Raw genomic sequence first — 14,122 nt, 5'->3', positions numbered from 1 at the left:
AAAGGAAATTAAGTAAAGGATGCTTGAATATGCAGCGGAGAACTCTACATTAATCAGACGCATCATTACTGGTGACGAGAAATGGGTTTATGAATATGTCGTCGAAATTGTTCAACAATCTGGCGAATGGCGCTCTAAAAATGAGCCGAAACCGAAAAAATTAAAATTCGATGAAGGCACTGAAGGCGTTAGCAGAAGCTTGAGCGTCCAAGTAGATATTATAATATATATAATTAATATATTATAGACATCAATTAAAACTTTAAACGGCAAAAGACCAATAAGTAGCAGAGGTAACATTAGTGGGTCCGAAGACACAGTTGAAGCTACCCCTAAAAAACAAAAAAAATAATAATAATACGCCATATTTGCAACTACTTTGAAAGAGTTGAAGTATTTCATTTATTTATTAGGTTTATTGAATTTAACTTCTCCAAATTACACTAATTTACCGAATTGACACTTATATATTAATACTTTTGCTTAGAGTTTCGTAAACGACATTTGTGTTTAATAGATTTATTCATCGTTACCGAGTAAACGAATTACGCTTTTATGTTTGATAGATGCATAAATTTTGAAGAGGATGTTTTATGAATACATAACATTTTTCGGCTTAATACTCAGCCATTCAAGTCTTCGATAATTATTTGTTTTTATTTATTTGTTTCTATAATTAAATGGATATACATGTATGAATGTATGTATGTATTTATGTAATACCAGGCTTAAGCCAATACAGTAAATACGATTCACAAGAATTTGTATGAGCACACACGCATTAATAGTTCGGTCGCATTCAGAATCAAAAAGCGTAATTTCATCAACTCCAATAATTCTAATTCGAGTAATTATGCGCGATTGCCGTACGTTTCCATTACAATTCCATATTCTCGCTGCCATCAGCAACTGCACACTTAGTAAAGCGAATAGCGTGTTATGCCAATTTTCGATAGCTTCTCACATGATGGTATTTTCAGTGCTTGCGCCTGTGCGAACTTCATGCTGCTGCCGTAACTGCGTGCACGTGCCATCATGCCTTCACCTGCGTACCGACGTGGCGCAATCATCAAGTCGCCGCAACCACCACAACGCATCAACCAAACAAGCAAGCCACACAGGCGAAAGACGCAAATCCGGTGATGGCGGAAGTGAGGTTAAAGTTGGTCGCGTCGATAGTAAGAAAATGACGAAGGGCGTTGGTTACAGTCGATAACCGAAAAATAGAGGGAAAGTTTTTGTTTTTTTTATTGCTATTTATTTGTCTGTGTTGACCATAAATATTTATGATTACTTACGGTAGCTGCGTTCGCGATAACAATTCTGTTTCATCGAATAGATGAAATCCTCCTCGACGGAATTCTCTAAACGTCCCAATGAGCCCTGATAATCGCCGCTGAAGCTTGTCTTTACATAATATGGCACGGAGAGGTGTTGCGTCTCACGTTGCACGGGATATTTGCTATTATCGTATACGTATGGTTGCAAAAGTGGTGGTTTTTATTTTTTTGAGCGTTGAAGAAAATTGTAGTTAGTCGAATTGTACTTGCTTATAATTGCAAAAGATACATGTAAACGTATGAATGAATGAAGAAAAAAACAACAACAACAGATGCTATAAATACAATGCCAAGGGTAGGGAAGTAGAGTGGCATACATACGCACATCCCTATCACCGAATGCGCCCAGGTTAAATAGAACGCAAAATGGAATATTCAAGAGCGCGGGAAAGCCTCGTTACTTAAGCAAGCGCGACAGGTGACAGCTGGCCAGCGGTTTAGTGGTGGCATTAATTTTAAATTCTGTTTTTTTTTTTTTTTGTATTTTTTTCATCTACCTCAGCTGGCCCTGGTTCTGGGCAGAGTGCATCGATGTGCAGATTTCACAAATCCATTTATAGACAGTGTTTACTTTCACAACAAAAGCCTGCGCAAATAACAATGTTAATGCCTCCATTTACAGGGTGGATAGTTGAAGCACTTTAAAAGCAAAAATATACAATAATCTGAGGTTCGTTTGGATTGACGATCATCATACACGAGTGAGTTTAATGAAGTTACCATAAGAGTTAATTTACTTAGGTTTATATCCATTGCATCAGAGAGATAGCAGAGGATCTCAACATATTTTATGGATCAACTGAGCACATTTTGGTTAAGGTTTTGGGTATGAAGCGTGTCAATGCTAGACTCGTACCAAAAGATCTGAATTTTTTGCAAAAACGAAGTCGGGTAGACGCGGTCACAAAAGAGCTGAAGACCCTACATATATCAAACGCATCATTACTGGTGTTGAGACGTGGGTTTATGACGTCAAAACTGTCCAAGAATCTAACGCATGGCGCTCCATACCTTACATGGGCCCGAACCGAAAAAACTTTTGCTGAAGGCTCAGTCTTATAACAAATTCATTGAAAATTAGATTAATCGTTGGCATGCATGGCTCAAAAGAAGCCATTTTACGAGAATTTATTGAAAAATAAAATAAATAATTTGGGGAGAGAGCTGAAGCTTGCGCTACGGACCGGATATAATTCTAGACCACGGTGATACATTTTATAGAAAGTAGTTTGCATACTTATTGAATTACTATTTAGCATTATATTTAAGCTTGGTAAATCAGAGCAAATAGATGTAAAAAAAATGTAAAAAGATATAACGAAATAAACCAAACACAGAAAATATAAAAAGAGCAACAAAATTAAACCACAAATCAAATAATCAATAAGTAATTAAGGAAAACAACGGTAAACACAAAACTCACCTCGACGGCACCAAACTGTACAATGGATCGGATGTAAGGAATGACGAAAACATCGAAATCAAAATCAACACCAAAATCAAACCAAAAGCCAAGCTTGGTTGTTGATTACGCTCCTGAGGTTGACGCTGATTTGCCGGCTGATAGGGGCGCCTCTGCGATGGGCGCGCATGTGGCGGAAAGTTGCCAAAGAATATATTGAATAACTCCTCTGCAGTGATATCATCGCCGAAGGCCGATTCAAAAGTGCTGCCACCATGAAAGTAAGCGCCGTTATAGTGTTCATGCTGCTGGTTGGCACCCAAATTCGTGCTACTGGCTTGTGTCGTCAAAGTATTCGCACCGGACGCATCGTAATCCTTGCGACGCCGCTCATCGGTGAGCACCGCCACTGAATTGGCCAGCAGTTTAAAAGCCTCGGCAGCGCCGGGCGCTTGATTCTTGTCCGGATGCAATTGCAATGCGAGCCGCTTATAGGCGCGTTTGATGTCCGAATCTGTAGCGGAACGCGGCACATTCAAAACCTGATAGAAATTCTTGCATTTATTTATGCGCTTCACCAAATCGAGTTGGTCCCTGGTGTAGCCATGCGTAGCACTTGCATCGGTATTGCTGCTGCTGTTGTTGTTGTTGTTCGAATTTTGACGACGCTGACGCAAGCGTGTGGGCGAATCACTGCCGTAAGCTGCATTCGAATTGGAGCTAAATCCTGAGGTAGTAGCTCCTTCGGCGCTTTGCTGCTGTGTTGCCGAAGCGCTGGCGTTTAATTTGGCTAGCAGCTCTTGTAGCTCGTCTGCTTGCGAATCTGGGTAGAGCTCCTTTGCCTTTCTAAGCAGTTTAATGGCATTATCATAGTTGCCGGTGTTGATTTCACGCATGGCAACGTTGATGTAACGTTGTGCTTCTTCTTGTTGCGCATCCATTTGCGTAGTCTTTGCTGTTGTTGCACTGGTTGGCGTGTTAATTCCGTCAGCAGCTTGTTTGAAGAATAACACAAATTGTTTGCGCTTTATTGTTTTCAGAATTTATTTTCGTTTTTATCTTTTTTTTTGTAATTTGATTATTTTATTTTTGGTTAAAAGTTTCGGATTGCGTAGGGAAATGTCTGAGTGAAAGTGTATGTGAGTGTCTTAATTTGAAAATTACTTCTAGCGTAGTAAACAGTTATACAGGGCATTTACATGAGACAGTTCAAGAAAAGTTTTCTTTCAAAGCTTTAAATTTAAACCACATATTATATTTGAAACAAAATTTTTTGGTAAATCACAAAAATGCTTTATAAATTATGTAATTAACTGCACTATCGTTTATTAGCACACATACACATATACACTTCCTTTTAATTGCCGATATTTTTCCTTGGTTCAAATTCAATTTAAACTGATTTGATTTGCAACTCCAATATCATCAATATATTTCTTTCATTCAACTAAACACACAAATACACCGACATTTAACGAATTAACGAAAATATAATCAAACACTACACGTGAAGGAAAATCACAAAGGATATAGATGACGACATTTATACACACGAAAATATTAATAATGATTTATTACGTATCGAAAAAATTTCAAAAAAAAACTCAAAATTTGATTGAAGTTTCGTAGCATTTGTATGGCTTGAATTGCTGTAAGCGTTACACAAGCGCAGTTCGATAAACGAGTAATGTTCATTTCTATTAAGCAAAATGTTCAATTCTATTATGGAACTAATAACTCAGTAAACTGTTTGATGGTATGCTATTTGGATTAATAGTTTGGTGGGATAGTGGTCTGATCCCCGCGGCGGAGATCACGCGGATCAGACAGTACAAACTACATAGGTTTAATAGAGTCTCTTATATCGACAAAGCGCTTTGAGCCTATCACAAAATTCTTGAAGCGATTAATTTCGATTCTAGCCGAACCCCTGGTTTACATAAGGTCTAACAGGCAAGATCTTACAACCTTAGACCAGTGAAAGATGGTCGTGTCGCTTTTCTCAGACGACTTTGACAATTAGCCAAACAATTTAACTACTAAAAATTTATTCTTTCAACTTTCTTTTACTACAAATTTGAATCAAAGTACAGGGTTCAGATATGCATGGAAATTTACTTCAACTGGCAAATATTTACAAGCATACATAGTACGTATTGGGTCTATAACTATATTCGTGCAGTTTGCCAAGAAATGGCGTAACTTGATTATTATTATTCTATTGTTCCAATATTCCAAACATGCGTTGAAAAACTACTGTTCTTGTGCGCTTTTTTCAGTATATGTCATTCATTTGAAGCTTTAATTAAGAGGTTGATTCTAACAGGGATTTCACCTGGACAGCCTAGAACGTCGGTCCGTTGTGTTACCTAAAACTCCTATATAATAAATCATAAGGCCCTCACAAGTCGACAAAGCGCTTCGAGCCTATCACAAATTTTTCAGACAGCCAACGTCAGTTTCGGCTATGTCTCCTGGTTCGCCGAAGGAAATATTGTCGAAATGTTTCATTCTCAGTCTTGCATATGCTAGACTATAGAAGAGAAAGTGTGCCTGAAAAAGCTTTTTGCGAAGAGTCCTTCGTCATTGCTTTAATATAAAGAAACCCTCTGCAGAAAGTTATCGTATTTTGGTCAAAGTTTATAGTGAACATGCTCTAGCTCTAGTGAAAATGGTTGACACGGTTAAAAAGTGATGATTTAGGCTTGGAAGAAGAAGAACGTCCTGGGCGTACAAAATAAATTAAAGATGACAAACTGGAAGATTAACTCGATGAAGATTGTTGTCAAACACAAGAAGGGAATCTTTGAGATCGTAGAATCTTTGAAAATCACTCAAGGAAGTTTTTCAAACCCTTTAAAACCAGCCGAATACATTCAAAAGCAAAGAAATTGGTTGTCATATATGAATTGATGCCAAGAAATGTTGAAAGACGATTTCGCATGTCAGACATGCTGTTTGAACGCTACAAAAAGAAGTGTTCTGTATTTGGTGGGATCAGAAGAGCTTGTTGTAACTCATAAAATAATAGCGAGAGGATATCAAAAATTAACTAAGTTTATAAAAGACTACACAGTGTGTAATATAAGTATGTATATAGGAATAATGATGATTTTCTAGTTTAAAGTTTGTAAAACCCTCAACATGTTGGTATACTCTTTTGACAAATAATTTCTTGATGCTATTCATGCATTTCCTATTTAAGCATACTTATTTTGTGACAATATTTACAAAGCCATTTGCAATTCAAGCCCCTAAAATCATAACTATGACATTTTGTAAAATTCCTAAATATTTTTCCAAACGATTTAAGTACAATTTGCTTAGCTTTTATGACTGAGTAACGAACTAAGGGAAATTTAAATTATAATTTAAATAAAAAGGACAAAAAGAAGAATTCATTTGATTGCTACACAATATAACAGCAATGACAACTTAAATCGAAAAGGAAAATTATGTTAAGCAGTGCAAATGCAAGCAAGTAAGGAAAGGCTGAAGCCGTTCGGCATGGAACATACTTTAAGGTGGCATATGTAAAATATTAAGAAATATTCGGTAGAACTAAAATTAAAAAATAATTTTTATATAATATGAATTTTTTGGTTTTGGAAAATGCGTGCGGAAAAATGCTGAATGGGTCTGAAATTTCACTGTATGTGATTAACAACACTGTCAACCGTTTAACTGTCAAATTATGTGTTGTTTCCTCGGGAAGTATGAAAATCTTAATAAAAGAAACGACCTTGAGTATTCGTTGACAAATACCAACTGATCAAAATTGACTCGGACTAGTAGTAATGACGTCGAGTAGAGGTTGCAAAAGAAATGCTTGATAACGTAGCTGTGGACCCTAAACTCGTTAAAAGCATCATTATTGGTTACGAGACATGGGTTTATGAACATCGACGTCGAAACTATCCAGCTATCTAGCGAATCCAAAAATGGGCCGCATCGAAAAAACCAATATTCGCTTAAAGCACTAAAGGGATGGCCGGGGCATTCAACAAGTTTATGGATAATTGGATTAAGCGTTGTCATGCTTGTATAGAACAACTGACATTTGTATTGAACATAATTGATCAGATTATTATTAATTAATTGAAAAAGTTAATGCTATTCCAAACTACTGACAAGCGAACCAAGTTAATATAACTTTGCAGAACTTGTGATACCCAGGTAAAAACCACGGTGGAAACCAAAAAATTATAATCACAAAAAAAAAAGTTCAGTTGCTTTTAACCAACGAGGTGCCCCACTAAATTTATATAGCTCTTTTATGGCACATAGCGTGCAGCAGAAAAAAAAAACACAAGCAAAAACAAAAAATATGTTAAATTTTGGTATGCAAGTGAGCATCTCCAAGCAACACAACGGACGGGGTTGAATGGGGGAAGCACATGCCAGGGTGTATGATGTAAAAAATCTTATTAGCAATAAAAAACAACTTGCAGCAATTCATAAGCAACAACGTTAAGCATCAACGACGCCAGGCAACATTGAATGGACTGAACGAACAAAAGCGCCAACAATTGGTCGGCGGCTGGAACTGCGGGCGCTGCCAGTCAGCCAGCCAGTTAAGCTATTTAATAAGAGAACAAATAAAGCATGGCAGCTAAAGGGCAATCTAATTTAACCCTCCGTTCTGGCACACGCCTAATAGTAGGCAACGAAAACTGAGCAGTAGCGGCGGCGGCAGCAAATGCGGCACAATTACTGCGATGCCACATAAATTCTGAAGTGAATTTCAGCTAATCTAAGTAATCTGCGTGAAATGAATAAACCCAAAGTACACACACACACACAGACATCAACGAAAGATGATGGGCAGCAAAAAAAGCGCACACACAAAAGTAACACAGTTTCTTCGAGAAACCCTTACACAAGTTACACAATATACACAGTTTGCTATTATGCCTTGAATAGTTTCTTCTTTTTTTGTTAGCTTGCTTGCTTACTTGACTAGCGGGTGCGTAGTCATAGATATTTCTTATCAGCAGCAAGTACAAATAAGACAGCACTGCATTGGTGGGCAAGGATGTCGGCTTTTCATAAACGGTTAGTTGGCAATTGTAACAGAATCTACATTGTGTAAGTAAAATACATATATTTATACATATGTATGTATTTTTTATGTATATATACATTTATACTAGCTTTTAATATAATAGTTAAGAAAAGCGCTAAAAAGGCGATGTACGCGTTAACTGGCATTCGCCCCTGTATAGTCGAAATACAATGCGTTACTTACGGAATCGGGATGAATATACCATCTTATCAATTTTAACCCGGACTGACAAACAAAAACTACATTTTCTATTGCTATCAGTAATGATGGGTTTGATGAATGTAATCAGCTACTTTGTCCAGCATTTCTTTTGCGACCGCTACTCGACGTCGTTTTTGTAAAAGATTTAAGTGTCTTGGTATAAGTCTAGCAATGGCATGCTATATACCCAAAACATTAACCAAAATGTGTTGAGTCAACCCATAAGAGATGTTGAGATCATCTGCTATCTAATGGCAACAGGAGGATTATCAAGCACTGTTTCCTTAGCTTTTTCGATATTATCGTCTAGCCACGATTTCATTGGAAACACTAAATTTCAGGCAAACTCGGTGTCCATTTTTTTTTTAACTTCCCGCTAAGAAAATTGAAAATTTTCTAAAAATCGGGAAGATATTGGTTTCACCCCATTTTGCAAAAATCGAATTCTCAACAGATCTCGACGTTTTGAGGGTCGAGGAAGGTTCCCCGAACATTTCTACGATGATGTCCGTATGTCTGTATGTATGTGTGGATGTATGTGTGTGTGTGTGGATGTATGTGACCCTCTTATAACTTTTAAACGGCTCAACCGATCTGAATAAACTAAACGGCATTCCAAAGGGTTTCATTGCACTTGAATTTCGTGTGAGTTTGGACCTAATCGGACCAGTAGATTTTGAGAAATCTCAAAAATATTTTGAATTTTGAAATTTTGAAAAATCGTTTTTTTCGAATTTCTTCCAAACGACTTGACCGACCAAAAACTAATCAGTTCTAAACCTTGCAAAAACACATCGTTTGCCGCAAACCGGGTCAAAATCGGTTGATTTACTTGCGAGATATCGAAAACGAAAAATTTCGAAGAGCTCAAAAGCAGTGAAAAAAGCGAAATTTGAACGTTAGCGTATGAAATTAGAGGGAAGTTGCAGGGATGGCCCTTGAGGCCAACCGTTTTCCACATTTTTTCATATTAAAAAGCGCCTGACAAACTGTTCACAACGTAAACACACACTAATGTACATATGGAGAAGAAATATGGTTTTGGCACGCAGTGTAAATGGACCAGTCTGGGTCATTTTTGATCAGATGGTATATAAATAATTTTTTTTTTTTACCCTGGGAAGTTATTTAAAAATTATATTAAAAATACTTTGACAAAATCGAGGAACGTGTTGACTAAATATTGTAAGTGATAGAAAATATCGATGGCACCGTGGGCCTTAGAACCTCTTCCACAATATTTCAGCATGCCTTATACTTTTAATGATATTTTTTTCTGGTACAAAAACACTAAGATTAACAGTTGTCAGCTGGGGTTTTATGCTACAACTGTTGTTGTTTTAGCATAGAATTCTCAAGACAGTTTTGTAGATAGTAGATTTTGGACAGATATGAGCTGAGCCCATTTCGGTAAATTCAAAAGTCGGGGCTACAGCCTTTAGACTTAAGAACTTATAGTCAACTTCTTTATTAAGGAATACATTAATGTTAAATAAAGAAATATATAGATAAGTATGCATTTTCGAAGCAAAAACGTTAAATTATAGTTAACAAATATTTATTCTGCAGATCTTATTAAAAAGCTTGGTTGAAAGAACATGCAAGAACTTAACTCTCTTTCGTTTTACATAATTCTTACTACAATCTCTTCCCCCCAGTTTAGTGCATCAAACAGCCCGACTTCGTTGCCGCACTTGTGTTGGTGGTTAGTGTTGACAGCCGCTGTCAAACTCTATGTAGGCCTGCTGTGCCGCACAACACATAGGCACACAAAGGACCAATTAAAAGGTGGTAAGCGATGGCGGGGGGTTTCAACTCGCACCGCATTACTTGGTTATTGAGCACAGCTGTTACTGTTGCTTAGAGAAAGCCAAGCGCAATGAGACTCTTTGGCGCGCACAGTGTGTGTGCTCAGAGCATAAACAGATTGAATGCGTACATATAACTGAGGTATCACTTACCACCATACATAGATTACACACACAAGCGCATTCCATCAGCCCTAACATTGCCATTGGCGTTTACTTGGCTTTTTATAATGATGCTTCGTCACATATCACTACATACATACATATGTACATATGGCAAGGAGCTCAACCGTAAGCTTCACATCATATGCGGCGTCAGGCATCTGATTGCGTGCTGCGTTGGGGAGCGGTGCGTCAACATCACATGGAGACACACACATGTTTATATGTATATGTATATGTACACTTGTGTATGTGTCTAGAATAGTCTATGCGTCTATTATGTAACATAGTTTATGAATGACAGTGCTTACATGGATGACGATGTTGGTACTGCTACTAAGGGCTGTTGACTGACTATTGTGTGTTAGCTTGCTGTTGATGCTGCCTGCTTGATCCTCAAGGCGTCGAGAAAAAAATGTAGAAGGATGTGTTGTTGATGTAAAGCATAAGTTGTTATGTTATTTGTGGGCATGTAGGAAGCAAGTTGCTGAAAGTCGGCATTGATTTTGTTGTTGATACATACCACAGGCACAAGCACACGTACGTATATACCGCAAACATACATGTGTATATTTATACTGGCTTAGATATGTATGTATGTATATATATATATGTACATTGAATTGTTGTGATTGTTGTTGCCACTCTTGTCCTTGTTGTAATTTTTCCATTTTACATTTTGTTAAGTTTCACTTTCCCCCCAAACATACCATTTTTATTCCCTTTTTTTATTGACATCACAGAAATGCGTCGAAGTGTGTGGATACAGACACGTGTGTGGATACTTGAAGTGGCAAGCCACTACAGACATTGCACTTTTGCATTTGCATTTCTGCACAAGTAGCCACACATACATACATAAGTGCACACATACACATTTGCTTTTTCCTGTGCTACTTCTAGGCTTGGCAACACTTGTTACTAAAATTGAGTTTGAACTTTATTTTGACTTTTCATTTACCTTCTACTCATACATGAAACTGGAATCCCATTTGAAAAGCAAAAATGTATAAAAACAAGCATAGAACTTATTTTCGCAACATTTTTTGAGTTTTTTTGGGGATTTTAAAGTCAATATTAAATTTATAACATAAATGTTGAGCTTTATGAAGAATATTTATACCTTAAACCTTGAACAGGGTATATAAAGTTTGTAATACCCGGAATAAACGTCGAAGACCATATAAAATATATATATGGTATATAAATGACGAGCTAAGTCGATTTAGCCATGTCCATCTGTCTGTCTGCCCCTTTGTATATATAATATATAGGTATGCAAACTAGTCCTTCAGTTTTTGATATGTCGATCTGAAATTTTGCACACGTCCCTTTCTGAACAAGAAGCTGCTCATTTGTCAGAATCGCCAATATCGGATCACTATAGCTATAGCTGCCACACAAATTAAAAGATCGAAATCAAATTCTTGTATGGAAGATTGTTTATTTGAGAAGATATCTTTACAAAATTTGGCATAGATTATTGTCCAAAGCGCCGCTTTAATCTACGAACATATTGTTCAGATCGAACCACTATGGCGTGTAGCTGTCATACAAATTTACTGACCAAAATCAAGATAAAAATCTTTTTATAACCTTTTTTACTCTACGAAATGCACCTGCGAAGGGTATTACAGCTTTTTTGCAACCTCGGTTAGCATTTTTTTTTTTTGTTTTCAAACTATTTGAAAATTATACAATAAAGAGTAATAGAAAAATAAAAATATACGTATATATGCAGAATATGGCGTTAAGAATATCGACCAAACACATTAAGTATGCATAAAATTCAAACTTACATACATACATATTTACCTATTGTACATATTAATCTTATAAGATGTTTTTTTTATTGGCTAAACGATAATTATGTTAGTTTTTTTACATTTTAATAGTTCTTTTTACAGCACTAAACTTTGACAGTCATTTTTAAAAAGTATACAAAAACAAAATTTCTTTATTCTATTTTCTTTGTAACAGTTTGACTTCGAAATTCAAAAACACAAACGTGCATCAACTATTCTTTGTCATGAATTTTAAGAAGCCCGAAGTATATTTTTTAGTTGGTAAACGTATCACTGATGATTCCTTTTGCGACATAATTGTGCTACGAGAAAGGAGTGACCTGATTCCAATACTTATAATATAGTAGCTATATCTTGAAAATGGTAAGTGACTGTATTTATAAAAAAACATTTGCCCAAAATATTGTATAATCAAATATTTTACAGTAGAACAACTCGGGATGAGATGACTACAATGAAATTAGACATTTAAACTAATTTAAAACAGAGCAACATACCGAATACGTCGTCAACTTCAATGTATCGAATTTTGAAGTAAAATTAAACAGAATAGAGATTGAATTCGTCACATTTTCAATTAAGTACAGAAACAAGTGCAGGAAAATGTGTTGGATTTAATCTCATCTAAGATATATAAGTTGTCTATAAAACAGTAAACTTCTGAATTTTATAATCATATATATTATTTTAATTTTTCTGCTTCATATTAGGCAAATGTCATTTAATAACTTTCTTTCGATGATTCCACAAACACATATCTAACTATATGTATATATTCTTTTAAGGCAATAAAAAAAAAACTCAAAAATAATCGGTAAAACTACTCACTTATGTAGATTGTATGCTTTCACAAAGAAACTACATTTGTTTAATGAGTACGACTTATTGTGCGTTGGATTTATTGTGTACGGTGTAGGGGAATGATAACAATGAGTTAGATAGGAAAATTGCAACATTCGTACAATATGCATTCATGCTTAAAACCGAGATAGAAGAGAAACAGTTGTAAATATTGATTTTTCACACCAGATTTTAATAGTGCAAATGCCGATCTCCTGTAATTAATGCAATTATTGCCACGAAGTGCAGCACTTGAGACACCTAACGCAACCGGAGCACATGCACATATTTTAAATGTCTGGAAGTGTGTAAATTAAATAACGTGCCGTAACTTACTTTAAAGCGCAATGTTATTGTCTACAGCAGCAGCAGCAAAATAAGCTAAAGGTACTTCAAAAAATTAATACGGCTAAAGTAAATAAACATAATTCAACTAGCAATGAAGTACAAATGTTCCTGAATGTTGTTTCTGTTGCATATATGCATAAATGTAGTTATGTAGGATTGGTGAGTATAAAAGCCACATAGAAATAAGCATTAGAAATTTGCTTTTGTTTATTTTGTGTAAGATAAACACAAATGCAGCAGGCGCGGTCTCTGCAGTCAATTACTTCCATTTTTTTCTCATAATCATTTGTGTTGAAGCTATTCATGAAGTTATCTGGCAAAGAGCAATAATAGCTAGGCAAACTAGACGCTGGTAAGCATTTCCAATTATGTTGAAATTTATGAAAATGCATTAAAAAAAATTCTTTACTTGCTGCAATACTTACTTGCCATGTTATTTGCTTGCTTTACTGGTTGATGTTTTGCTATTTGGTGTTCCTCCTTTGCTTGCCGCTTCTGTTCTGTCAATATATACACAAATATACCTTTCGTTGGTTTTCTTATTGATATAAAAGTATTTGATTTGAATTTGCGCTATGATTTTATGTTAATTTTATTGTGTTGCAACATTTATTTTTCCTTTTGTTTATTACACGACTTTTGTCCCATGCAACTAACAATTTATTCGCCACAGGACAGCAAACAACGATGTAATTTATATTTTATTCACAACTAAATCGCTTAGGCTTTACCGTATATCACTCCTTTTTGTATCACATTTACTTTAATATTAGACTTTACAGCTTTTTATTAACTAAATGTATTTTAATTTAATAAATACATAAATCGTCACGCACATTAATCACCAGCAATTTTTACTTCTTTCCTGCAACACAAACGATAGAACATTGATTTGTCTCCCTCTTTTTGTCTGGTCAAAATACCTACGACCAGTGTTGCTTTCCTCATTTATTGGCTGCGGCACAGAATACATAAAAATCATTTCATATTATATGATTAACATTTAACAAATATTAAATACTATTACTTTAATTTTATTAATTCCAATGTATTGACATATCTATGTTATTATAAGACATAAAGAACAGAAATATATATGATTTTTTGAAGACTTTTTTTTGTTGAAGTGGTTCAAGAAACAACATTATTTA

General features: G+C 35.6%; 2 protein-coding genes and 1 long non-coding RNA gene across 4 annotated transcripts in view; 1 reads left to right on the top strand and 2 right to left on the bottom strand.

The window, feature by feature from the left end:
• The window catches only part of vimar (visceral mesodermal armadillo-repeats), a 36,171-nt gene that overhangs the window by 12,089 nt on the left and 9,960 nt on the right, over positions 1-14,122 (bottom strand). The window contains exon 1 of one of the 2 annotated variants that reach the window (XM_014247362.3): positions 13,397-13,926. The exons of the other annotated variant lie outside the window; for it this stretch is intronic. Coding sequence (XP_014102837.2) covers positions 13,397-13,403 — 7 coding nt within the window. The 5' untranslated portion in view covers positions 13,404-13,926. Of the gene's footprint in view, positions 1-13,396; positions 13,927-14,122 lie in introns of those variants that run through there. 2 annotated transcript variants of the gene reach the window in all.
• LOC138856860 (dnaJ homolog subfamily B member 12) lies at positions 402-4,769 on the bottom strand. The gene is made up of 3 exons (XM_070107692.1): positions 2,764-4,769; positions 1,299-1,462; positions 402-1,045 (listed from the first exon to the last, which is right to left on the bottom strand). Exons 1-3 carry the CDS (start codon positions 3,681-3,683, stop codon positions 918-920), a joined length of 1,212 nt encoding a protein of 403 aa, XP_069963793.1. The 5' UTR covers positions 3,684-4,769; the 3' UTR covers positions 402-917.
• Positions 11,684-12,594, top strand: LOC118682215 (uncharacterized). Its single transcript, XR_004977948.2, has 3 exons — positions 11,684-11,754; positions 11,959-12,146; positions 12,210-12,594. It is a non-coding gene; the product is annotated as an uncharacterized lncRNA (long non-coding RNA).

This window comes from Bactrocera oleae, chromosome 4 (genome assembly GCF_042242935.1).
Source record: "Bactrocera oleae isolate idBacOlea1 chromosome 4, idBacOlea1, whole genome shotgun sequence".
In the NCBI taxonomy this organism is placed as follows: Eukaryota; Metazoa; Arthropoda; class Insecta; order Diptera; family Tephritidae; genus Bactrocera; species Bactrocera oleae.
This window is presented reverse-complemented; position numbering and strand designations above follow the sequence as displayed.

What these genes read in the sequence shown, in the direction of transcription:
- LOC138856860 (XM_070107692.1), bottom strand. Translation starts at nt 3,683, where the DNA reads ATGGATGCGCAACAAGAAGAAGCACAACGTTACATCAACGTTGCCATG. An exon ending in TACAGTTTGGTGCCGTCGAG is followed by an intron (nt 1,463 to 2,763) that starts GTGAGTTTTGTG and finishes ATACGATAATAG; the next exon opens with CAAATATCCCGTGCAACGTG. An exon ending in TTATCGCGAACGCAGCTACC is followed by an intron (nt 1,046 to 1,298) that starts GTAAGTAATCAT and finishes GTCGGTACGCAG; the next exon opens with GTGAAGGCATGATGGCACGT.